Here is a 22,790-nt window from a genome sequence, read left to right as displayed (position 1 = left end):
CTCTATCTCGTGGTCGTTCGAATCATGACAAGTCCGCAAAAGTTGATTGTTGTCCTCGGTGTTACAGGAACGCAGGTGAATATGATATCTTCACAACCAAGTCGCTAGAAGCTGACATTAGAAAGGGTTCGTCAGTTGCGGCAACATTTCTGAGCCTTGAAGATTGGAAAGTTCGTGGCGTCACTCGCAACCCAGAGTCTGAGTCCGCCAAGAACCAGGCCGCTAAAGGTGTCGAGCTTGTCAAAGGCGACTTGGATGACAAGGAATCCCTCAAAGCGGCGTTCATTGGTGCTACAGCTATCTTCCTCGCTACCGATTTCTGGACCATCTTCAAGCAGAAGGAGACCCACGAAAAAGCATCGGCAACTGGAACATTCCTCCCTCTCTTTTGCCATCAGCAGGAAGTACAGCAAGGATTGAATGCTGTAGAAGCCGCGTCAGACCCCAAGGTCCTCCAGTCTCTGGAGAGATTTGTCTTCTCAACGTTGACCCCGGTCACGAAACTCAGCGGCGGCAAATACACACATGTGTACCACTTTGACTCCAAGGCGAAGATCGAACAACATATCCGCAGCAATGTGCCAGAGGTCGCAAAAATCCTCGGCACCTTTGTCATGGGCGTCTTCACTGAGAATTGGACGGCACCAGGCTTCCTTTCGCCTCAAAAGCAGGCAGATGGCAGCTGGGCCATCAATGACCCACAGCTTCCAGGCCCGAAAGAATTCAGTACCATTCCATGGGTCGTGGCTTCGAGAGATACTGGAAAGTTTGTTAAAGCTCTAGTCATTGACCAAGAGCCTGGCACGCGCATCTACGGCGTCAGTGAATTCAAGACTAGAGCCGAAGTTGCGGAAATTTGGGGGAAGATCCTTGGGGCTCCGACTACGACTCGACCCATTTCCAAGGATGAGTTTGCAGAGTCTTGGCCGGAACTAGTCAGGGAGGAGATGATCGACAATTTCTCGTTCGTCAAGGAGTTTGGGTATGTAGGTAACGATCCCGATGTAAAGCTTCCTTGGGATCTTGGGATCGAGACTACAACAGTAGAAGAGTATATTAGGGCAGAAGATTGGTCTTCTTTAGCATAGATAGGCTTCCCTGTTGTAGTAGAGTATTTTGGGTATCCGCTGACATCGTCTGTCTTGTAAAGTCAACACATGACTTTGCAGCAACAAGTGACGCGATACCAAGTGATCTTCAGACCCTTAGGCTATCTCCCAGCCAAGTGTACAACACGTATGTACCCTTTTGACACTAAGTCAAACTGTCCCTATCCCTGTGTTGTGAGTTGTCTATCTCGAAACCGAGTTCCTTCTTAATCACGTCATTCAGCTTCCGTAGATTCGCGCTAATCATGAAGCTATTCCGCACTAGGAAGTCCGCTAACCATATCTACCGAAGCATGGTGATCGGAGCAAAGAAGAAGCATTGTGTATGGCAGAACTAACATGTCGATTAATTCTACCATCTGCGTCATACATGGTCGTAGTAGCAAGACATGATAGTATGTAAAACAGAGCTCACTGGCTTAATCGAGTGACAAAGTCGCATGCGCAATTACTGAATTCATTGAACCCATCAACGACGCACCTAAATTTGTGATATTTATCGCATACATTTTACAATCATGTTCACTAAACCACTATACCTCATCGCCTTCCTTAGCGTACTGACCACCGCGCAAGAAATTCCAGCTGGTGTTTCCAGTAGCCTTGGTGCGATCAACCCTACCGCCTTATCATCGGCTGCATCTGTTCTATCAGCCTCGTCGGCGTCTGTTGCTTCGGCTAAGGCGACAAGTACGGGCGGTGCGAATGCTCATGGTGAGTGATGTGCGCGTTTCCCGCCTGCTGGTGCAGTACACGGGAAAAATAAATATGGATATCGGAGTTTGAGAATGCTGACATATTACAGAAGTTAAATATGCTGCCTTGTTCGGTGTTGGGGGTGCGGCCCTGAATGCGTTTATGTAAGAGCGGTAGTATTGGATGTAGGTGTAAGGCTGTTGAGGTGGGGCGGCATCTCAACGACACCCTTACACATTACAATGCGATACTTACCACAATGTCATCAGTTATATCTTCGGCTACTGTAAGAGATAAATGGCGGAATCCGAAAGAATGTGGGCTGTGCCACCTGTAACCAACGAAGGCCTGCATCTTCTGATGTTTGCCACTTGCATATGCCACCATACATGCTCACCATTCGTCCTAAGCGTATTCCCCATATCGTTCGCAGTTGTGCTCGGCCGTGCAACACATGCCGCCCTTCGTTGGAGATTAGAATCCGGCGAGCGTTGCGGAACACTTGACGTTTTAGCTGGTAGCACCTCACTTACAAGTACGATTGTGTTCTCTGCTGCAACTGTGCATGGTCACTTTTCTAGGTTTATTCCTAGCTACAATCTGGACCTTGTCATCTGGTGATGGCCAAGCATCTTTCCGACACATAACCACGGGGAACATGACATTTATAGTAAAAAGCGGGGTTAGCGGACGCTTGGTGGCTTATTGATAGTGGTGGCGTTCTCAGCTCGACCTCGGGATCCACGAGTCGCCCTTTGGTTGCCAATAACATCCTGAACCTCTACGATCGCTTTTTAATCGCTGCTCACTAGCACAACAGGTACGCATTCTCGATTTTCTCATAGGCGAGCACCAGTCACACGTCCTTCTATCCGCCACAATACTACCAGTCCCTTGAGATCACACCATGATGTAGTTACATCATAGGTCTGCATGCGGAAACCGCGGCAGGACTGGAAAAAAGAAGCATACTGAAGATTCCACCTGAGAAATCCAAAAGGCAGTATAAACGGAGCAGTCTACAAAGCTCCTCAATCTGTTCTCAATCTTTGGTCTAACCCGTACTGTCAGCCGTAGTGAACATATCAATCACGTGCATCATGGTCTAACCCTGCGAACCCTGCGAACCCTGCAACAACGCTAATACTCCAATCCGACTTCAACAGCATGCGCAGTGATTGCCTAGCTTCCACATGCTAAATTCACGCTCTTTGATCGTACAGTGTTGATGCCAGTCCATCCCCTGCCGCCGCTTGTACAGTGTACAGTGAATGCGGTTTCACGCCCGCCTTCATTTGCAACAACACCCATGCTAACCCGCCATCGAGAGCATCAATCCTGCCCAGGTATAGACTACAGCAAAGCGCAACGGTCCCCACCCTCAGCTGAGGCTGAAACTATGATCGATGTTGAAAACCTTGGAATGATCCAGATCCACGCTAATTGGCCAGCACCAGATCGTGTTGCGGCTGACTGTAAGTGACCTCAGCCACATTCGCTAAGCACTGCGAACGATCTCTAACATCTGGTGTGGAAGTAAGAAGCGGAGTATCTCTCGCGAAGGGCGATTAAAATGCAAGAAAAAAGCTCTTGGCGTCTTGGTTCCATGTCCCCAGCAACTACATAAGCTTATCCAGCTCGTTTCATGCTCTAATAGCTGAGATGGACCGCGTCCTTCCTTGACAAAGAAATTTCAGTTGTTAATCTCGGCGTAGTCTTCGCTATCTGTACCTGGTCTTCGATACCATGGGCCAGAAATCATCCAAAGGGAAACGTCTTCGAAAGGGTCAGACTTCATACCAAGAAAGATGTAACCCCACGTATGCTACTTATTCGGCAGAACAGGGCAATACAACTGTATTGCCAACCAGACCAGGCGATCAATTGCGCTATACGACTCAACACGATCACCCTCCGCATCGCCAGTTCTATCGATCGCAGGATACATCTACCAGGAAGGGTCAGAACGCTGGCTGTTTACCACCAAAGCTAGCTAGTCCGGTATCCGGTACGGCTCAAGACAGCAATTCCCCGTATCGGCCGCTGAACCGTTCACAAAATGAGGTTCGATTGTTAAAGATTTTGCCACCCGTCAATAACCAACCAAACCCTGACAGAGTACTTGAATTTTCGAACGACATAGTTGAGTGCTGGCTTGAATATGAAAGTCTGGACCGTATTGTTGAATTGCGCAAGGGGGCTCTTGCGCGATCTGCTGCTAGGAAACATCTAGCAGACATGCTACTTTATGGAATAGAGGAGGGACTGCCCGATGACGACGGCACAGCTGGTCAAGTGGCCGAAGCCTTGAAGAAGACCATATTCGAGACTATGGATGTGGAACTTGATGAAGATGTTGAGCTACCCATTGATTCAACCAGGAGGAGACTGTTAGAGATGTTTTACGAAACTAATCCAACAATGAGGGCGAACATGGAGCCCCCGGGGGTCTTGTTGACAGGATCGGCAACAAAAGCAGAAACATGGTTGAAAACTTTCGTTTGGGCGCCCCTGAGTGGTAACGAAGTCCACCCGGAGAAGGATCAAGGGGGCTACTTCGCCTTGTCGTACGTCTGGTCCGATACCAAATTCTCCATGCAATTCCTGGAAGAAGAAATGAGCAGGCTCGTAAGAATTCACCAGGCTGGAGGCGAGAGTTTAGACCAATTTCTCTCAGATGTCGAGCTGCCCGAGGGCATTTCACTCTTGAAACCACAAAGAAGCAATCGGCCTATTAAGTTGAACGGAAGCATCATTCAAGTTGGGCCCAATCTCGAAAGTGCACTCAGATCGCTAAGAGAGATACCAGAAGTTCAAAACGGAAAGAGGGTGTGGATTGACAGCCTTTGCATCAACCAAAAAGACATCGAGGAGAAGAGCTACGAAGTGAAGCGAATGAGAGATATCTATTTTCATGCTGATAGAGTGATATCCTGGCTCGGAGAGGACACTGAAAGTGCGGGGCGCGTCCTAGAGATGATGAACACTATCGGCGGCAGCATCCTCACGGGGCAGGACTGCTCGAAGATTGCTGATTGGTTTTTCTCGTTCATCGAGAGCGAGATGGGCGTTTACGTTGCCAAGTTTCTTGCTCGTCCTTATTGGTCTCGAATCTGGATAGTTCAAGAAATTGTAATGGGCAGTGAAAAGAGCATCACAATATGCGGCACTAGGCGATTTCCCACGATACACATCCTGCGGTTTGCGAGTCGAATACTTGACGACGAAGTTGGCAGAAATTTCAATCCTCATCTTACCCTCTACACGCCGACAAACAGTTACTCAGACGCAGTGTCAGTCGGCCGCCTGTTGGCAGGGTTGCGAAAGCTTTCTGATCTGTGTACGTTGCAGAAGAACCTGGAGCTACTCACTAGCGAGTCTGGAACTGGCACACTATGGTTCCGTACCGCCTCAAACAACTTCGCAACAGATCCAAGAGACCTACTCTATGGGATGATGAGCCTGTTGCCGCGCGACCTAGTCCTCCTGATCAACGTGGACTACAGCGAAGACAATAGTTACAAAGACGTCATGATCGATTTTGCAGCTGCGCAGATCCACTCCACTCGAAACATTTCCTGGATACTCCATCGCCCGTGGTCGACTTTTCCCGGTTCGCAAGAGTGGCCTTCGTGGGTCCCAAATCTCGCCATTCCCTTCAGCTATCCTCATTTCATGTGGAATTACGGCACACATGCTCTCCAGGACAGCAAGGATTGTGAATCGTATCCAACACGCCGAGTAGGTAACCATGCCACGCTCACCTGTTCCGGCTTCTTTATCGACACCGTCAAACAAAGCACCAAAAGCGTTGCTGCTAAGCGTTTCGAAGAAAGCCAGTATCTGATCATGAGACCATGGCTCTTGGACGAAATTGCAGCACAAGCAGGAATCGACGAATGGGAGATTCGAAAACGAAATCGGTCTAACCTAGATCAGATCCCGGAGCATGAGCCATCGCCGGAATTGATCTTGACAAGTCGGCCCTATCACCGCTATGGCAACGTGCAGGGTCTGCGAAATGCGGTTTCAGAATGCTTCAAGAGACTGCACTTGAAACCGCACCATGAGCATGAGAGCATGTTTGATATCCCACTAGATATAATTGAGAACGCCGCGGTTGCTGTTCTTCCAGGACTTACTGTGGATAAACCGGCATTACACCTCTTGCAGCAATTATTGGACCTCTTTTCAGAGATTGACCTGTGGGACATGACGTTTCGCGACTTGTTTCTGCAACATGGCTCTGGAACGCCGATTCCACATTTGCGGCTGCAAGGTCGGACAGCTTTGCTTGGCCGTATCTTCACGACTTGCACGGGGTATGTGGGGGCTGCTTTGGGTAACGTGTGTCGTGGAGACCGGGTTTATCTATTGAAAGGGTGCCTCATGCCGGTTGTGCTGCGTCCCAGCTCAAGATTAGAAGGCGCGTATGAGCTCGTTGGTGGCGTATGTGTGCCAGGTATTATGGAAAAGAAGGAATCAGAACTTATGGCTGAGGGGATGGTGCCGGAGACAGTCATGTTGGTGTAGTTACGTTAGTTTGGTTGAGGTTGGTCACAACACAAGAGAAACAAGATCAATTGTCGATGTGAACACATCGGAGGAACTTCTGTTCCAGCCCCGAAAGCTCTCAAAATCATGAAGAAGGCCTCTAGATTATCATCAGATTATAGCCAGACCTGCTGAATTCTCTTTCCAGTATAGTGACGTATGAAGACGCGAAGAGTACCTCTGAGGTCGGCAAGCTTGCAGTAGGCTCCGTCGGAGATTCTGAGGGATGGACTATCGGACGTGTGAAGAGGCACCGACTGTGTGAATAAGCAAGCATCGATCGATGTAAGTCCGATGCGCGTTAGGCCAAGTTGCCAAAGCAAATGTACCCCAACGCCTTTGCAGCACATTTACGGCCTTACAGGAAGATGATATACAGGGCGAAACCTGGCAACATACCACTGTGTTTTACGACTATCAAATCAAAGTTCTGCATCGCGACCCCACGAAAAGAAGCAAACCACCCCCAGCTCTCCCGCGCGTTAGCGTCCGCGGACCCCTAAAACGTCATCATCTGCATCACGTCCCCGATCTGCACTGCACCACCACCCGCGTTATCTCGATCAGATCCTAGCCCGTCCTCGTACCCCAGGCCATAGAACAGCCTTGCATCAAAACATGTGCTTCCATACTCGTACATCTATGGCTGCAACCAACCCTCCGCCACGACCACGGAACCTTCCTGCCATAGGTAGATCCACCGCCCTAGAATGATTGCATGCTTGTAAGAGGTATTGTGGCTTGTTATCTACTGACGATTCGGGACAAGAGGCTGAGGGCATGCACACAGGTTGGGCGTGCTGAGTGGTTTGGTCTGAGGAACTGAGCGTCATGGAAAATGGGTTTTGGGCTTCTACCAGGGAGGTGGTGACGGACGGGATGAGATGGAATAGGGACTGGTTGTTCTTCTTTGGCGATTTTGGTGCGAAGGAATAGTCTGGAGGATATAACATGTACGTATAAGGAGACGATGTTCCTACGCACACTTTTTACTCAATCAACTCGTGCTCCCTAGGTGTATATATACACGCAAAATATCTCACATCTCCATCGACCAGACCACCAACACTACCATCTCAACACCCCCATCCCGTCTCCTCACCACCCACCACCGCGATGCGTTCTTTCAATATGCTCACACTCCTCCTCCCCATCTTCACCACACTCCCCTCGTCACTCGCCCAAGACCAAGCCATCTCCGACGCCGAATCAACAGCGTCAGGAAACACGCTAAACACTTCCACGCAAGCTCCCGCAGAAGCTACTTCGGCCGCTCAATCAGCCGCGTCGTCGATTGCTTCCGAAGCCTTTTCTTCGGCGTTGTCGTCGGCTGCGAGTAGTATTTCCGAAAGGGTGGCTCAGAGTCCGAGTGCGACGCCTACTACGGGTGCGGCGGGGTCTACAAAAGGTATGTTGTTTTTCCTTTTTTTCCTCTTCTTCTTCTTCGGATTCTCGTTCTCCGGATGATTAGGGCTGGAATGTATGCTAATGGTTTGTTAGATGCGCAGTTTGCTGCGGTGATTGGTGGGGGGCTTGCTGTTGCTGCTGGGTGGTTCGTCTGAGACAAAGGGATTGAGATAGAAAATGGAGGGAGAAAGATGAAGCGCGAATGGGATGTTAAGAACGGTATGCCAGACAGCATATTCAAGCTGTAGTCAGCGACAAGTAGTCGCAGACACTCCTCCAAACAGCAACATAGAGTCATCACGTCAAGGTTGATATGAACACCATTCATCGACTCCATCTGTATATTCCAGATACAGAAAGCAACTTTGCTGCTCTTCGTAACCAATCGTCTAAACCATATGTCTAGGTACCACATCATCTATGCCGTGTATTTTGAACCCCAGCAATTCGTAAAGCCAGGTCAACACAATAACCATCCAATCATAATCCGTTAAAAGAACAATGCAGCTCTCATCGCATCAATGCCAAAACAAGGGGAGGATAAAAAAAAAAGGAAAAAAGGAAAACCACTTTTTTCGCCAACCATCTACAACTGTGTCAGAAGACCCTGGCTCTCCAAGAGCAGGACAATCTGGTGAACCGCTGTCCTGACATTGGTAGTGGACAAGTCCACAGTCAAATCAGCGTTGGTAGGCACCTCGTACGGGTCGTCAACACCGGTGAAGCCCTTGATCTCACCAGCGCGCGCCTTGGCGTACACGCCACGCTTATCAGTCTTCTCCGCGTGCTCAAGCGGGGTAGAAACGTGAATAAGGTAAAAGGAACCGAATCGCTCCACAGTCTGGCGGGCCGCCTTTCTCGAGTCCTCGAAAGGAGCAATGGGCGCAACGATTGCCGCGGCACCAGCCTTGGTGAGCTCGGCGGCTACAAAGGAGATGCGGGCAATGTTCTTGTCACGGTCGGATCGGCTGAAGCCGAGCTCGCTCGAGAGCTCGCTGCGGATGGTGTCGCCGAGGAGGAGGGAGACGGATCGGCCTCCTTGTTGGTTCAGGGTGACGTTGAGAGCGCGTGCGATGGCGTCCTTGCCAGAGTTCTGGTAGCCGGTCAGGAAGACGGTGAAACCTTGTTGGCTGCGAGGCGGGTGTGATTCGCGGAGGACGCGGACGACTTCGGGGTACGAGAACCATTCGGGGATCTCTTGGCCGGTTCGGAGACGCTTGCGGAGCTCTGTTTTCACAATTTGTTAGTTTCGAGAGAGTTAAGACGGAAACAAAAAGAGGGAATAACGTACCAGTTCCGGAAATGTCAAGGGTCTTGATGCCCTGCTCAACCTCGTTCTTGGGCTTGTACTCGTCCGAGTCGGGGAGGTAGGTCATCTGGAGGAAAGGCACAACCTCGATACCGAGCTCATCCCTGTACTTCTCGACCGCGTCCTGAGCGTCGTAGGGGCCGTAGAAGTCGACGCCCTTGGAGTTCTTGCCTGGGCCAGCGTGGTCACGACCGACGATGAAGTGTGTAGCACCGTGGTTCTTGCGGATAATAGCGTGCCAGATGGCCTCGCGAGGACCAGCCATACGCATAGCAAGAGGCAGAAGAGCCAGGACGGCCATGCCGTTGGGGTAGCGGGGCATGAGCGCCTGGTAGACACGGACACGGGTGAAGTGGTCAATGTCACCGGGCTTGGTCAGGCCGACGACGGGGTGGATGAGGACGTTGGCCTGGCGGGCGCGGGCAGCGCGGACCGTCAGCTCACGGTGAGCGCGGTGCATGGGGTTCCTGGTCTGGAAAGCGACGACCTTGGACCAGCCAAGCTTGTCAAAGTGCAGACGCAGTTCGGCGGGCGTGTACCGGAGACCGACATAGTCGTAGTGCTCCAGGCGGTCGATGGCCTCGAGCTTACCGCCGACGTAGTACTCGTTGACAGTCTCGTAGAGGTACTTGATGGCGGGGTGGGCGACGTCGCCGTCCTTGTCGAAGACTTCCCGCGCCTCCTTCTCCTTGTCTGGCTGGTATACATCGTCGACGGTGATGATGGCGAGGTTGCGGTCGTCGCGGAAGTCGCGAAGGGCAATGCGAGCTCCCTGCTTGACACCGACTTCATCGATTGTCTGTTTCGAGACATCGAGCGTGATGGGGATGGAGAAGAGGTTGCCGTCGGCGAGACGGTTTTCGGCAACGACACCGTCGTAGTCCTTCTGGTTCATGAAACCTGCATGGTTGCTTGTCAGGGGTCGTGTTGCTGCAAACATGGCAAACACGAGGGGGTGGCTTTTCCGTGCCCCTCGCCTAGCGCGGGCGGCATGACGACTTACCCTCCAAGGGTGAAAACCCTCCGTTTAGGATGAGTTCCAAGTCGCAGAGCTGCCTCTCGGAGAGGACAATAGCGGGGAGCTTCTCGGCCTCGTCGAAGAGTTCCTTGCGTCGGGGCGCATCACGCGCGATCAGGTCCTTGAGGACGCCGCCTATCGTCACCCGCCGTCAGTGTCTATTACCAGCTTCTCAAGCTTTGCGAGGCAGTCTCACCATGGGGTGCGTTCGCCATCTCTACGGAATATCGTGAGGAATAGAGGATTTGTGTAGAAAGTTTTGGTGAATTATGTTAGCGAAGGGGCTTGACGTCGTTCCTGACTATGCAAGGCTGGCTTCGCAAAAAGTATGTTTTGGGTCACTCAAAAAGAAAGATGCGCGACTAAGTAACTACAAGGCGGGACCGGGTGGAAAGGGCTTTTTATTCCCCGGGTTCTGCGGACACTTCAGGATCCCAGTCCCGGTTGTTGACCATGGGCTTCTCTGGATTTTCTCTGCTTGCAGAGACTAGGGCACAAAGCGGGTTGTTGTATGGGTCGGCAGATCTTGGACGCGATTGCGCAATTGCACGCGATACCTAGAGCCTGTCTCACCCGGCTTTTCGTTGGGCCAAGTAACCACAGTGACGTGAGCGGAGCGGAGATGCAGTAACACGTCCTGCAGTATGTGATGCGCTTTAGCGATTTTCAGGAACGCATCACGTATATGACAGGTCTAGCGCGTTGGTTCATATTCGTTTGATTCATAATTGAGCTTCATTGGCTCGTACATCGGTGGCAACTCGGCCCCGTATACATCATCGGATGCGGCTTCCGCAAACCCAGTATTTCAATGTCCCAAACCCCATGCTATGCCTTGACCCGGAAAAAAACCCAAACGCCCATGCTAATGCGATGCAACTAAACGCGAATACGATGGCCCAGCAAACTAAATGTTCAACGAGACCTCCTGCAGCTTGTTGGCTAGGTCCTCGTTTTGCTGCTTCATCGCCTGCTCCTGAAGGAACTGAGCGTATCGTGACTTGGGGTTGTGGATACCGCACTCAGTCTTGGCCTTTCCCTTCCAGCGCCCTGATCGCTCATCCTCTCCTGCAGCTACTGGCTGTGTAGAGTGCCAGTCACCAACACTCTTGTAACCCCTGTTGAGAAGGTCGTTGTATGGGACGTCGTTGGCGTCAACGTATTCCTTGACCTGGGCAAAGCTCCAGTTGGCTAGAGGGTTGATCTTGATGAGGCCAGCCTCGTCGATCTCGATGATGTCTAGGTCTCCTCGCTTTCCACCTTGGCTGCGTCGACGGCCGGTCAGGACGGCCTTGACTTGAAGTTCAGAGTAGGCACGCTCAGCGGGCTCTACCTTCGCAACGTAGTCGTAGAGTTCGTCGTTGGTGTCCCAGAGCTTGTCACCGTGCTTGGCAGTAAAGTCGTTGACATTGTCGCAGCCAGCAGGCTTGTAGACGTGGACCGGTGTTCCGTATCGCCTCCTTACTCGGTCGACAAGGGCATATGTTTCATCGAAGTGGTATAGTGTGTCCAAAAAGATCAAGTCGATGTTGTGCTTCAGTGGTCCGTCAAGCTTCGAAAGCATGTCCACAGTGACGAGGCCAGTAAGTCCAAAGGCGGTAGTCTGGAACAGTCCAGGCAGAGATGTAATGCACCATCGGAGAATATCTACTTCCAGTCAATCCACGAAGCTTTCCAAGAACGAATCACTGCCACATACCTTGAGGCTCGAGCTTTTGTAGCTGTGCGTTGATGAACTTCAAGTGAGGCTTTGCGAAGTAAACTTCAGGCAGACTCTCCTGGCTGGATTCGGCTGAAGCGTAGCCCGACTCCTCACGGAGTGTAGGCTGCTTGAAAGAGTCTACACTTGCAAACATTGGTGACGACATGTTTCAAGATTGTGTGGCGGAAGTTTGGGATATGGCAAGCACGTGCCGAGAAACCAGAAGCAGAATGTCTTTGTGGTTTGGTGTATAATGGAGGTTTCCCGAAAGAAACTACTATTATCAATCGTTTGGATCTGGAGGTGGAAAGAGGGAGAGCGACCACGGCCTGGAGTATATATTGGGCGCCGCCATCGGGATCGCTTTGTAACCCATCTCCGCAAGGTGCGATAGTTGGGGGTGAAGACGTGCGATCACGCAATTCGCGCTAGTACATGGTGGAGCAAAACTCTTCCTGCCAGCCTTATGTAAGGCAGTCTCACCAATCATTCGGCGGCAGTAGACGTTTTACTAGATCTGAGGCTCGGACGACGTCTATGCTCATGTACTCCGCGGCTGTGCGTTGGTTGGAAATCGCCCGATGGTTTGAGGTTTTGTCATCAACGTCATCCCGTCGATGTCTGCCGAACAATGCGGAAGGTTGAAGTCATAGTGATCTGGCTTCGACTGACGGACTAGGCAGGCGGCTGGTGGGTAATCTCAACATGCAATCTTGTCTCATCTTGACCCTTCTCTTGATGTTTGTCTTTGTTGGCAATATGGAGTCGGTGGAGTGCCCCGGTCCATCGGCAAGCGCCGGGCGATCGCGTCCGGGGCCTCGCTCAGAAGACTTGCGACACGCATCAGGATTTTCTACAAAATCATCGATTAGTGCGGGTTGTTGTGGAACGGCAATTAGAAAATTTACCTATAGCTGTCTATGCATGAGGCTGAACGAATTCTGGCCTTGTGCACGACTCAGTGCAGCCTGTCGCTCTGTGGCGTGGGGATTGTTCCGCGTGCGCAATCCAACCTTCTCATCTGCAATGCACTACTGTATCATCTTCCCTGGTAGTTATGCGAGGTAGCAATGCGACGCAATCTCATCTGTACGCTTGGTGGCGAGTTGTTGTCGAGAATGTGGCGGATGTCACGGCGGGGTCGCTGCTGTCTTAACGAATTCGGCCTTTGCACACTAAACCGCCCCGCGGCTAATCGGTAAGGTTTGCGGCTCTGCATCAATTGGGTGGGACTTGTTGCCGCACTCAGCAAATTGTACTGCTGACAGTGAATTCTTACACTGATTTGAGCTGTCCAACTCCGTGGATGCGAGAAGCTCATCTACGTCTATTACTTGGGTATGTTCTCTGAGAACGTGACATGCCGCCAAACCCTCTTGTCCGGACATTATTGGTGGACCGATGTTAGGTCTTTATCGCATTTCGCTTGCATCATTCGTCTAAGATTAAACCCTTCTATCGCTTCGTTCTTATTCTTATACGCCCAGCTTCGCAACCAATGTGTGACTGCACATCACCGCAATTTGTAGCCGCCGCTCCGATGGGATCTGATACTGACACACCTAACTCATGTCCATCATTTCATCAACGTCATGCACACATCAAGCTTCACCAACGCACAAAGCCAATAGAACGAGAATCACCAACCTCAATCTCTACTTCTCCATCCGATCCAATACTCCAATCCTCCCACTCCACAATTCTTTCGCGTTCGCCCAAAACACCATCTCCTTCTCCTCAAACCCCAACTCGCCCGACCAAGCCAGCCCGTTGATATTAGCATCCACGTCCCAGAATCCGATGCCATATGGATAGTCCGTCCCAAACACCATTTGACGAATCGGGATTCCCATTCCATCCGTCAACCCTTTGATCTGGTTCGGCCACACAGGACCCGCACTATCGTACCAAAAGCGAGATTTGTATGCTTCCCTTGCTGCGGAGGAAATTTCAGGGAAGCCGAGGAGGAAGCGCTCGGAGATGTCGGGAAAAGCGCCTGCGCCGTGGGAGATGCGGAAGTGGAGGGATGGGTAGGTGACGATGGTGGAAGAGGCCGTTAGACTGGAGATTGCGCGGGCGGTTTCAAAGTAGAATTCCCCGAGACCGGAACGTAAAGGTGCTGTGGGTAGGTTAACTTTTGATTACCGTTTTTGTTTTTTGCTCTGGTTTGTCGTGCGACGACTTGTGGCTTTTGGAAGGGAAAAAAAAGAAACTTACAAGGCCGGGAATTTATCAGTCGGCCATCGTCGAGCTTGATGATAGGTTCGGTCGGATGCACAAAGACTACTTCCTTACCACTCCCCTCGGCTTTCCCCGCTCTTTCTTGGAGAAACGCCCACAGCGGATCGAAAACTGGATCGCCGGGATACAAGCCCTCATGGTTTGTCAACACGCCGACGCCCACTGGCTGTCTTCCAACCATGCCAAACATGCGCTTCAACTCCGTGATCGACTCTTGCACATGAGGCAAAGGCATGATAGCCATCCAACTAAACCTTTCAGGATATATTCTGCAAAGTTCCGCAGCGAAGCAATTGAGTAGGCGGGCGAGGGCAAGCGTCTTCTTCTTCCTTAGTACCTCGTCTCTCTCGGTCAGAAAAGCATTGGCTTGGGGCGTGGAGATGCAGAGTACAGAATGGGCAATGCTGTGTTCGCTCATGAACTTGAGATGAGAGGATACGTTCCAAGATGGTGTTGCGCGGCCTGCGGCGTTCAATTCGAGAGCACGGAACCAATCCGGAATAGGGCTGTAAGATTTCTGTTAGTAGGAACTCCCATCTGTACTCTGCTGGAGTGATCATGGGCTGGCTTGTGGGCTTACTGGGTATGCGTATCAACTCTTCTTGAAGTCGAAAAGTCGAATTCTTGCATGTCCACCGCATTACTGGCTAGCGAAGTGATGCTTGCAATAGCCTCTTTGGCAAAGGGTAGTACGGTCAGATCGATGCCGTCAACATATGCTTCGTATTGTATCTGCATCCAGAGTTTGTTCTCGTCATGTTGTGTACCATTCGAAGGCGTGGGATACGGTTTCCCATAGGGATATGCCTCCGTTGTGTTAGTCGAATTGCTTCCAGAACAGAGCACACGGAGCAAGCCAAAGCTTCATTCCTCCTTTGGAGCTACTCACCATCCTCTCAATCTCACTAGACGACATCCTGATGTGGGGAAAGATGTTGATGATGCTAGCGCTTGTGGTTGTTACGATGCAGGCTATCCCACACGTCAGTAAAGACAAAGAAGGGATTCGCATATTTGACAAGTGTAGCTCAACTCACAGTCTTGCACGTACAATGTTTATTATGCCTTGCAGATCTTTGTAGGCGACCCTGATCACTGTTGTTGTTGTCGTCGTCGTCGCTGGATCAGTAAGTTTAGCTCCATGTAACTAGTACCCGCATGTGCGGGGAGCCGCCACCCAGGGAAGTCGCACTTGTACCTTGTCTTTTGCTACTTCCTACCTATTTTTGAAGCTAAAAATGCAATCTAGAGTCCTTCAGCTTAGTAGACATGGTCATACATCGGGACTACTGATGCATAGGATAGACGTCACCCGAAAATGAACGCGCAAACATCCGGAACATCACAACAAGCGAAATAGCGAGAATGAGGGAGAGAGAGAACAAAAAAAGCAACGTTAAAATCTACAAACTACCCAGCAACCAAACTACGCAGCTCCAGCAGTCGTGACAGCACTCTGGTACTCCAAGTCCAACTGCGGCGCCTCCACTCCCTTTGCAGGCACATCACCCAGCCCTTCCGGCTCTACATAATCCCCCTCCTTGTACCCATTAACCTTGAGTCTCAACTTCCTACTCTCCGCATAAACAACCCTGCGCATCCGATTCGTGCTTCCGAGTGGCTGATGCTCCTTGAGCCCATGCCAGCTATTCACCGTGATGCGATCATCCCACCAAGTCCTAAACTCTGGTAACCACGAGTCCTGCGGCGGAAACTCAATGGTGGCGATCTGCTCGAACGGATACTTTTTCGGGTCCCATTCGATGCCAATGTCATCTACGGGCTGTTCAGTGAGGTCCTGGAGGAGCTGTGCGCAAAAGCTGTAGGAGATGGTGTTGTTAAGGTGGTGTGTGCGGAGGGTTTGGGAGAGAATGTTGATGGGGTCCGAGTCCTTGACTTCAGTGTTTTCGAGATCCTTTTGGAATTGGCTAGCGGGGAAGACGCCGTATTTGGCTACGTAGGCGCCGTGGCGGTAGGCAGATTGTGAGTACTCTGGCATGGCGACCATGTGCTGCTTTGGTAGTTGTCCACCCAGTGTTGCGACGTCTGCGTCTACTCTTTTGCTCTGCTCGTCGGCAAACGTGGGCAGGTCGTTCCAGTTTCGTTCCAAGGCGTCTGCGATGTCGTAGGTGGTTTGTGGATCGCGTAGCTCGAGGACTGGGTAGTTGTTGAAAGTCCAGTCTTGCGTCTTCTTGTCTTCTCCCCAAATCTTCTCGCCCTCGATGCCGAAGATCTTCATGCCGATGCCGCGTGGTGCTGCAAGATTGTCGGGTAGGATCTTGGGTGTTAGGGATGAGTAGCGCATGATCACGTCGTAGGTACCAGGTTTGGCAAACATGCCCTGGGAAAGATGCTCGGGAAGGTTATCATGAACTGTAAACTTGCCCATAACGCACTGTACTTACGATTAGCATATCCAATACTTGGAAGAAAGATCAAAGTGTACTTACACCTTGTGTCTTCAGATGCGTGCCTCTGAGACAATGCATATGCTCATTGAAGTTCATCATCTGGAACCGATTGAACTGAGCAGACACCTGCTTAATCTTTTCTTCTTCATCATCTGGGATATTTTCAACACCGGGCGCATTCCATTTGATGTATGTTCCGGGAGCTTTTTTGTCTTGCCCACCAGCTTTGATGGTACCGCTGGCTACCTTGCCGTTATGAATGTTCTCAATCCGATGGTAGCCCATGGGGCATGTTTCGATCTTGGTTCCACTCATATTGATGGATCAGTAGTAAATTCCTGACTGATGCTTGTATACGGACGACAGTCTACTTAAGCCACCAGCGTGGTCCTCGTTGCGACCCCGCAATGGGTAGCATTTAGCTTCCGCCTCGCCGACAGTGTCGACTTCTCCATGTTTCAGTCTGAATGAGATGGCTCTAGATGATGCGGGGTAGCACACAAATGATTCCAGTTCTTTGATGTTCACGCGTGCACTGTGTGGTCGGAAGCTGCTCCGGAAAGCTCTCCTGCATGCGTCGTCGATCTAGCCTGCCGCAATCAACCAATGGAGAGCATCGAATTGAAGATCATGATCGCAAGTCGCGCAGCCACCCGCAAATTACATATTTCTAGAATGCATGATTTGGAAGCATGGTAGTGTTCCAGGATTATGTCATGGGGGGGTATACATGCGCGTCTCAGCAGACCAAACATTATATTAGATTGAGTAACTTCGCAGCGAGCATGCGCCAGGCTGCGAAGAGTGATTGTCTATGATGATACTGGAAGTTGATAATACTCTAAAGCCAGGGGTTTGAGGCTTCTACAAGCAAGACTAAGAGACACCCGGCGACGGCTGGAGTTGGATGCAAGGTGCGGCAGCTCAGTGCAGTGATGAAGCGGACGATGTCAAGAAGAAGATCAAGCGACGACTCCAACGCAGAGGTTGGTGTTTGCCCACATCATTGTGCAGTCATCCTCGATGGCAGGGTCTAATCACGCACATGACGTTAGCCACCATCTTCAAAGCGATTTCCAGGACATGAGAAACTTACTCCACTTGGCAAGATCCTCCAGGCTGACTCCATACTCCTTCTGGATAGCCGGGCAGCTCTCGCCGCTCTCGACAAAATGGAACTTGTTGCAGTTGTCCACCATGCCTTCCTGAATAGGCCTCGGTGTCTCGATTCCGTTTGAGGGCTTGGTAGGCGTGGGGGTATGTCCGACTACGGACACACAGGCGTAAGTGTCGGCGAGCAGGTTGGTGCATGTCTCGCCGGCTTGGGGGTTCCAGGTAAGGAAATCGTCGAGAGTGATGCCCTTGGCGCTGGCAATGTCGATACAGATGTCGCCGGGCTTCACGAAGTAGTATTCATCGCAGTTGGACACGATGCCAGGCTGGAGAGGAGAAGGGGTAGTGCCTGGAGGACAGTAAGTTGGTACCGGTATACATGGTTCCAACCGGTTATCAAGAGAACCTACCGTTGATGGGCGGGGTGATGGTCGCGTTGGTAAAGACTGGGTCAGAGGGCTGCAAAGGAGCACCCAACGCCGCACCGGCGAGAAGCAAGCTTGACAAAAAGAGTGACATGGTGGGATTAGGACAAAAGAATGGAGTTGTGCGGTATGTACTATTAGATAGCCGGATTTGCGTAAGGTTTGGATATGGTAAACCTCGCGGACAAGGTCACTCTTATGTACTCGAGCAGAGTCTTCCTACGACAAGCTGTAGCCCCTGAGCTAGAACTGAACTACGATATTGCACCTGTGTTTGCTATCATGGCATCGGAAAGTGCTCGGCGCTGCTGCGGTCTGCGGGTGTAAGACGGTCGAGCAACAATACAGCACCTGGGCAGGGACGACAAGCCCCACCGGTTTTGGATCCAGATGGAGACAGAGATACTGTGACATTGGAGATGGGTCTGTAGAGTGGGGAAAAGAAGAGCTTGTACTTGAACCGGGATTGCATATCGAGCTTGGAACTGAACAATATGCTCGCAGCTAATCAGCGAAGATGTCTAGGTAAATGGCTCTGAGCGGAGGCCAAGGCCAACACCAACGGCATGACGTACAGGGCTCAGCGACGTGAAATGAACAACTGCAAGTAAGCACTTAGTACGGTTGACGTATTTGGACGACGGAGGATTAGAACACAGGGGTTGCTTAGAGCGTGAGATGACAAGAGTCGGCAAATCAGGCGGTCCAAGAAGTTGTGTCTTGGCAGGACTTTAGAACGGGTCGCGACTCGAGTGCTTGTTCGTGAAGATGCAAGAAGAGAAGACTGGAGCGTCCGGAGAGGTCGACTACCCCACGGTTGGGAGGGCGGAGTGTATGCATGCACGTGCGTTGAGATGCCAGCACCTTCTCCAAACCACAGCGCCGGGCCAGTTGGTTCGCGCCAGCCCCGCCATAGAGCACCGACTCTCGCGCAACCAACTCTCGCCCAGCTGCCCATATCCCATCCCCACACTCGCACACGCCGCCCACGATGCAGTCGCTCCCCGATGCACGATCGCAAAGCTTCGAGGAGCTCTACGGCCCTCCCGAGAACTTTCTGGAGATCGAGGTAGGCCCGCTAGACGCTTCCCTTGCCCTGGTCTTGTCCCGCAGCCTTGCTCACAATTGTCGCGTGCACAGGTCAGAAACCCAATGACACACGGTGAGTGCAGGCAGAGAGATGCGGCCTATCGCGCGAGTGTCAACTAACGCGCTGCACCAGGCGTTGGCCGTGGCATGTACACAACCTACGAAATCGTAATGCGAACCAACATCCCCGCCTTCAAGCTCAAGTCGTCGACGGTGCGCCGCCGCTACAGTGAGTTCGAGGCTTTCCGCGATATCCTCGAGCGCGAGTCGGCGCGCGTCACAATACCACCGCTGCCGGGCAAGGTCCTCACCAACCGCTTCTCCGACGATGTGATTGAGCACCGGCGCGAAGGCCTACAGCGCTTCCTCCAGATTGTCGTGGGCCACCCGCTGCTGCAGACGGGCAGCAAGGTCTTGGCCGCATTCGTACAGGGTGCGTGTCTATTAGGTGCTGGACGAGCAATGACTGACGACTGGCAGATCCCAACTGGGACAGACACGCATGGTAGACTGACTGGTCGGAGCACGTCAAGCGCACGACTTATGACATGACGGCACACTTAATATCAGATTGTCGCATTTGCTGCGTTACGGAGCGATAGGGCGTTTTTTTGTCGAGATTTCACTTGGGAGGCTTGGTCCCATGTCACGAGTAGTCACAAGCAAAATGTTAATGCTTCATCACCGTCGTCACATGTCACATGCATCAAGCTCGATGCGAGCCCGTTCACGCACCCCCACGAGCTTCTGCGTCCATGGCTGGGGACGCGCGCCGGCTAGAAGGATTGCTAACAAATTGACATCAGCGGCGAATCTCCTCCGCGCTGCGCTAGCGATGCAACAAGCAAGGCGCGGGGTTTAGTAGCAAGCAAAAGTTTTTGGTTGCCGAACCGTCTTAACCCTGCATGTTCCCGACCTCGTGGCCCCGGTGCTTCTTCGACCCATCTTTGCAAACGTCAACCACCAGCTCGTGCAGATACCATCTTGTCAGTCATGGGTATTCCGTCGCAACCAGCGTCCAACGCTATCATCTACCTCACCCTCGGCGCTTTCCTGTAAGTCAAGCCAAGGCTTTGCGGGCAAGACAAGTGGGAACGGTGCAACTAACGTGGTTGGAATAGGGTCCTGGGATGTTACGTTGCATGGCGATTGCGACACCAGTCCAAGACCGAGTGGCTTTCTAGTAATCGCACACAGAAGGGTCAGACACTGCCTCAGCGCCCAGTTGCAGCAATCTTTTCCCCACCAACTCTGCGCAACTTGCGCCGACATCAATGCTATCCAAGTAGGACCTGACTGACTTTGAGACAGGCGTCCCGCTCGCTTTCAATTTCATCGCTAGTGGTGAGTGCATTCGTGCACCCAGTGTGCTTCTTTGCACATGAAGAAAGGCAGCGGCAGTATCGATTTTTATCGCGACCATGTTCAGCGTTCGACGACGACAGGGAAATGCTTCATCTGCAAACAAGACCCATCTTCAAGCCTCGATGAAGCTTGATTGAAATCCTCCAGGTTCGTATTGAGATCTCTCACAGAAGCCGCTTCCCATCACCACTGCCGCGATAAAACTCATCGTAGTTCTCATTGCATGCAGGTGGCATAGGAAGCGGTCTTTTGTGCGGCTACACTGCGGGCGCTGAAACCAAAACCGGGCTCCAAAGACACGTGGTTTTTTTTTTGCCCATGTCGCAACTTGGAGCCTGGTGGTGGAGAAGCTGAGAAGTACCGTAAGAACTCGATCAAGATAATACTTGCGTGAGGAACGTGCTGCCGCTACTTTCCCCCTCCTAGAACTACCCCTCTCTCATTGATGCAAGTAGCTGACCTAGGTTGTTCCTACGCTCACAGCCCTCGGATCCGGTATTCTCTTCACATATCCTCAGATTGCTACGATTGCGGGTGTGCAAGGCCTCTTGGTCTACGCGCTATCTTCATCTTTGCCATTGTTGGTGTTTGGTGCGCTCGGCCCCATCATCAGGCGGAAATGTCCCGAAGGGTTCGTTCTGACAGAGTGGACGAGACAGCGTTATGGAGCCATCGGAGGATTGTTCCTGAGCATCTGCACGCTCATCACCATGTTCCTGTACATGGTAGCTGAGCTCTCAGCTCTCCAGCAGATCGTCACTCTACTCACCGGACTCAATGGCCTCCCCGTCGTCATTGTCGAATGTGCCGTTACCACCATCTACACCTGTAAGCCCCCAACGAATCAACACCTAATAAAGCGATAGGGCTCAGCTGACAATATCCAGCGCTCGGCGGCTTCAAAGTCTCCTTTGTAACAGACAATATCCAAGGCGTAATGGTCATCGGCCTCATCATCATGGGCGTCATCGCCGTAGGCGTAGAAACAGACATTGACCGCTCCCTCATCGACCAATCCGGATACCTGGAATCCAGCCTCCTGGGCTGGCAACTCATCTATATCCTTCCCGTCGCCATCTTGTCCAACGACTTCTTCCTGTCCGGCTTCTGGATGCGCACTTTTGCTGCCCGCACGGACAAGGACCTTTGGATCGGCGTCTCGCTTGCTAGCGTTGGTGTGCTAATCATCCTCACTTTGCTGGGCGTCGGGGGTATGCTCGCCGCATGGTCTGGCGCATACACCATTGGCGACGAAGAAACCGGTTCTTTGGCCTTCTTCCTCTTGCTCGAGCGGCTGCCCGCGTGGGTCGTTGGCGTCGTTCTTGTCATGACCATTTCGCTTTCGACGGCTGCGTTTGATTCGTTCCAGTCTGCTATGATTAGCACGGGGAGCAACGATTTCTTCCGCAACAAGCTTAATATCTGGGTCATCCGCGCTTGCGTCGTTGCAATCATCTTCCCCGTTGTTGTTGTCGCGCTGCGCAGTCCGGATATCTTGCAAATCTTCCTCATTAGTGATTTGGTTAGCGCGGCCGTGGTGCCTTGCCTTGTCATTGGGTTGAGCGACAAGTTTTATTTCTACCGCGGTTTCGACTTTGTTGTCGGTGGACTTGGGGGTATCTTCACCATCTTCTTGTTCGGACTCGTGTACTACGATGGCGATGTTACACTTGCGGGGAACTTGCTGCTACTGGAAGGTGGATTGTATGCGAATGACTGGAGTGCTTTTGGTAAGTCCATTTCCCATCTCTTTCTCCTCCCCCTAACTGCAATGATGAAACTCTGTACTCCCTAAACACGATGAGGGCAACAACAAATTTCCAATTGTTCCTACTGAACGCAGTCACCAACTTGCTCCCATTTACCTTCTTTGCCTTGGCGTGGGTGCTGACAATTCCTAGGCGCTTTCGTAGCGGCTCCGTTTGGAGGCCTGCTCTGGGCTTTTGCTGCTTGCGCTCTTCGCATTGGTTCCCTTTGGGTCAAGGCTAGGGTTCAGGGTCGCCGTTTTGACGCGCTTGATCGACCTATCCCGCGAAACATCGATAGGCCTGGTGCTTTTGATGACCATGATGGCGAGACTGTGCTCGAGCATAGCGTGGAGACTGGCAGCAAGGGCAGGTTTTTCTGAGACTGGAGTGACATGGAAGGGTGAAGTGGAGGAGAGATGGGGGTAAGCACGGAGTGAAGAAAATGAGCAAGCGTCGTTCGACGATCTTAGATATTGCACTGTTGGTGGATATGATACGTACATGCGAGGCGGGGAGAGATGCTTTCAGTGAGTAGAAGGATCAATGCATTCTTACGTCGAACCAGCCCTCAACCCTCCTCAGTCCCCATTGTTTGGGTCGCAG

At 51.7% G+C, this 22,790-nt stretch overlaps 11 protein-coding genes across 11 annotated transcripts; 6 read left to right on the top strand and 5 right to left on the bottom strand.

Annotated features, from left to right (window-relative positions):
- Positions 1–24: 24 nt before the first annotated feature.
- On the top strand, positions 25–1,831 carry CC77DRAFT_1003746 (NAD(P)-binding protein; the record flags this gene model as incomplete). Its single annotated transcript, XM_018523222.1, has 4 exons — positions 25–75; positions 126–986; positions 1,170–1,236; positions 1,686–1,831. 4 exons carry the CDS (start codon positions 25–27, stop codon positions 1,829–1,831), a joined length of 1,125 nt encoding a protein of 374 aa, XP_018391103.1.
- Positions 1,727–2,430, top strand: CC77DRAFT_1015059 (hypothetical protein). Its single transcript, XM_018523952.1, has 2 exons — positions 1,727–1,900; positions 2,064–2,430. The coding sequence occupies exon 2, from the start codon at positions 2,121–2,123 to the stop codon at positions 2,424–2,426; it is 306 nt and encodes a 101-aa protein (XP_018391102.1). The 5' UTR covers positions 1,727–1,900; positions 2,064–2,120; the 3' UTR covers positions 2,427–2,430.
- A 1,121-nt stretch (positions 2,431–3,551) lies between these two features.
- CC77DRAFT_1003745 (hypothetical protein) lies at positions 3,552–6,338 on the top strand (the record flags this gene model as incomplete). The annotated part of the gene is made up of 1 exon (XM_018523221.1): positions 3,552–6,338. One exon carries the CDS (start codon positions 3,552–3,554, stop codon positions 6,336–6,338), a length of 2,787 nt encoding a protein of 928 aa, XP_018391101.1.
- Positions 6,339–6,992: 654 nt separating this feature from the next.
- On the top strand, positions 6,993–8,088 carry CC77DRAFT_1015057 (hypothetical protein). Its single transcript, XM_018523951.1, has 3 exons — positions 6,993–7,312; positions 7,375–7,767; positions 7,860–8,088. Exons 2-3 carry the CDS (start codon positions 7,476–7,478, stop codon positions 7,919–7,921), a joined length of 354 nt encoding a protein of 117 aa, XP_018391100.1. The 5' UTR covers positions 6,993–7,312; positions 7,375–7,475; the 3' UTR covers positions 7,922–8,088.
- Positions 8,089–8,178: 90 nt separating this feature from the next.
- Positions 8,179–10,561, bottom strand: CC77DRAFT_951586 (ATP-sulfurylase). The gene is made up of 4 exons (XM_018535390.1): positions 10,290–10,561; positions 10,079–10,228; positions 9,058–9,975; positions 8,179–8,993 (listed from the first exon to the last, which is right to left on the bottom strand). The coding sequence occupies exons 1-4, from the start codon at positions 10,306–10,308 to the stop codon at positions 8,353–8,355; spliced, it is 1,728 nt and encodes a 575-aa protein (XP_018391099.1). The 5' UTR covers positions 10,309–10,561; the 3' UTR covers positions 8,179–8,352.
- A 439-nt stretch (positions 10,562–11,000) lies between these two features.
- Positions 11,001–11,961, bottom strand: CC77DRAFT_925110 (phosphoadenosine phosphosulfate reductase; the record flags this gene model as incomplete). The annotated part of the gene is made up of 2 exons (XM_018533842.1): positions 11,001–11,743; positions 11,793–11,961. 2 exons carry the CDS (start codon positions 11,959–11,961, stop codon positions 11,001–11,003), a joined length of 912 nt encoding a protein of 303 aa, XP_018391098.1.
- A 1,263-nt stretch (positions 11,962–13,224) lies between these two features.
- On the bottom strand, positions 13,225–14,952 carry CC77DRAFT_1089665 (hypothetical protein; the record flags this gene model as incomplete). Its single annotated transcript, XM_018529483.1, has 4 exons — positions 13,225–13,914; positions 14,013–14,542; positions 14,617–14,843; positions 14,926–14,952. 4 exons carry the CDS (start codon positions 14,950–14,952, stop codon positions 13,451–13,453), a joined length of 1,248 nt encoding a protein of 415 aa, XP_018391097.1. The 3' UTR covers positions 13,225–13,450.
- A 477-nt stretch (positions 14,953–15,429) lies between these two features.
- Positions 15,430–16,984, bottom strand: CC77DRAFT_1036489 (heme-dependent catalase). The gene is made up of 2 exons (XM_018527020.1): positions 16,487–16,984; positions 15,430–16,431 (listed from the first exon to the last, which is right to left on the bottom strand). The coding sequence occupies exons 1-2, from the start codon at positions 16,760–16,762 to the stop codon at positions 15,463–15,465; spliced, it is 1,245 nt and encodes a 414-aa protein (XP_018391096.1). The 5' UTR covers positions 16,763–16,984; the 3' UTR covers positions 15,430–15,462.
- Positions 16,985–17,409: 425 nt separating this feature from the next.
- On the bottom strand, positions 17,410–18,079 carry CC77DRAFT_1055801 (hypothetical protein; the record flags this gene model as incomplete). Its single annotated transcript, XM_018527848.1, has 3 exons — positions 17,410–17,480; positions 17,544–17,909; positions 17,971–18,079. The coding sequence occupies 3 exons, from the start codon at positions 18,077–18,079 to the stop codon at positions 17,410–17,412; spliced, it is 546 nt and encodes a 181-aa protein (XP_018391095.1).
- Positions 18,080–18,940: 861 nt separating this feature from the next.
- Positions 18,941–19,712, top strand: CC77DRAFT_1015049 (Phox-like protein). The gene is made up of 4 exons (XM_018523950.1): positions 18,941–19,054; positions 19,126–19,147; positions 19,208–19,507; positions 19,555–19,712. The coding sequence occupies exons 1-4, from the start codon at positions 18,977–18,979 to the stop codon at positions 19,581–19,583; spliced, it is 429 nt and encodes a 142-aa protein (XP_018391094.1). The 5' UTR covers positions 18,941–18,976; the 3' UTR covers positions 19,584–19,712.
- Positions 19,713–20,999: 1,287 nt separating this feature from the next.
- On the top strand, positions 21,000–22,567 carry CC77DRAFT_924158 (hypothetical protein; the record flags this gene model as incomplete). The annotated part of the gene is made up of 3 exons (XM_018533791.1): positions 21,000–21,267; positions 21,327–22,169; positions 22,341–22,567. Coding segments are annotated over 3 exons (1,338 nt in total), but the record flags the coding sequence as incomplete, so codon positions are not given.
- Between the last annotated feature and the right edge of the window lie 223 nt (positions 22,568–22,790).

Source organism: Alternaria alternata, assembly GCF_001642055.1.
Source record: "Alternaria alternata strain SRC1lrK2f unplaced genomic scaffold CC77scaffold_1, whole genome shotgun sequence".
Lineage (NCBI taxonomy): Eukaryota > Fungi > Ascomycota > Dothideomycetes > Pleosporales > Pleosporaceae > Alternaria > Alternaria alternata.
Note: the sequence above shows the minus strand (reverse complement) of the source record. Positions and strands in the feature narration are given on the sequence as shown.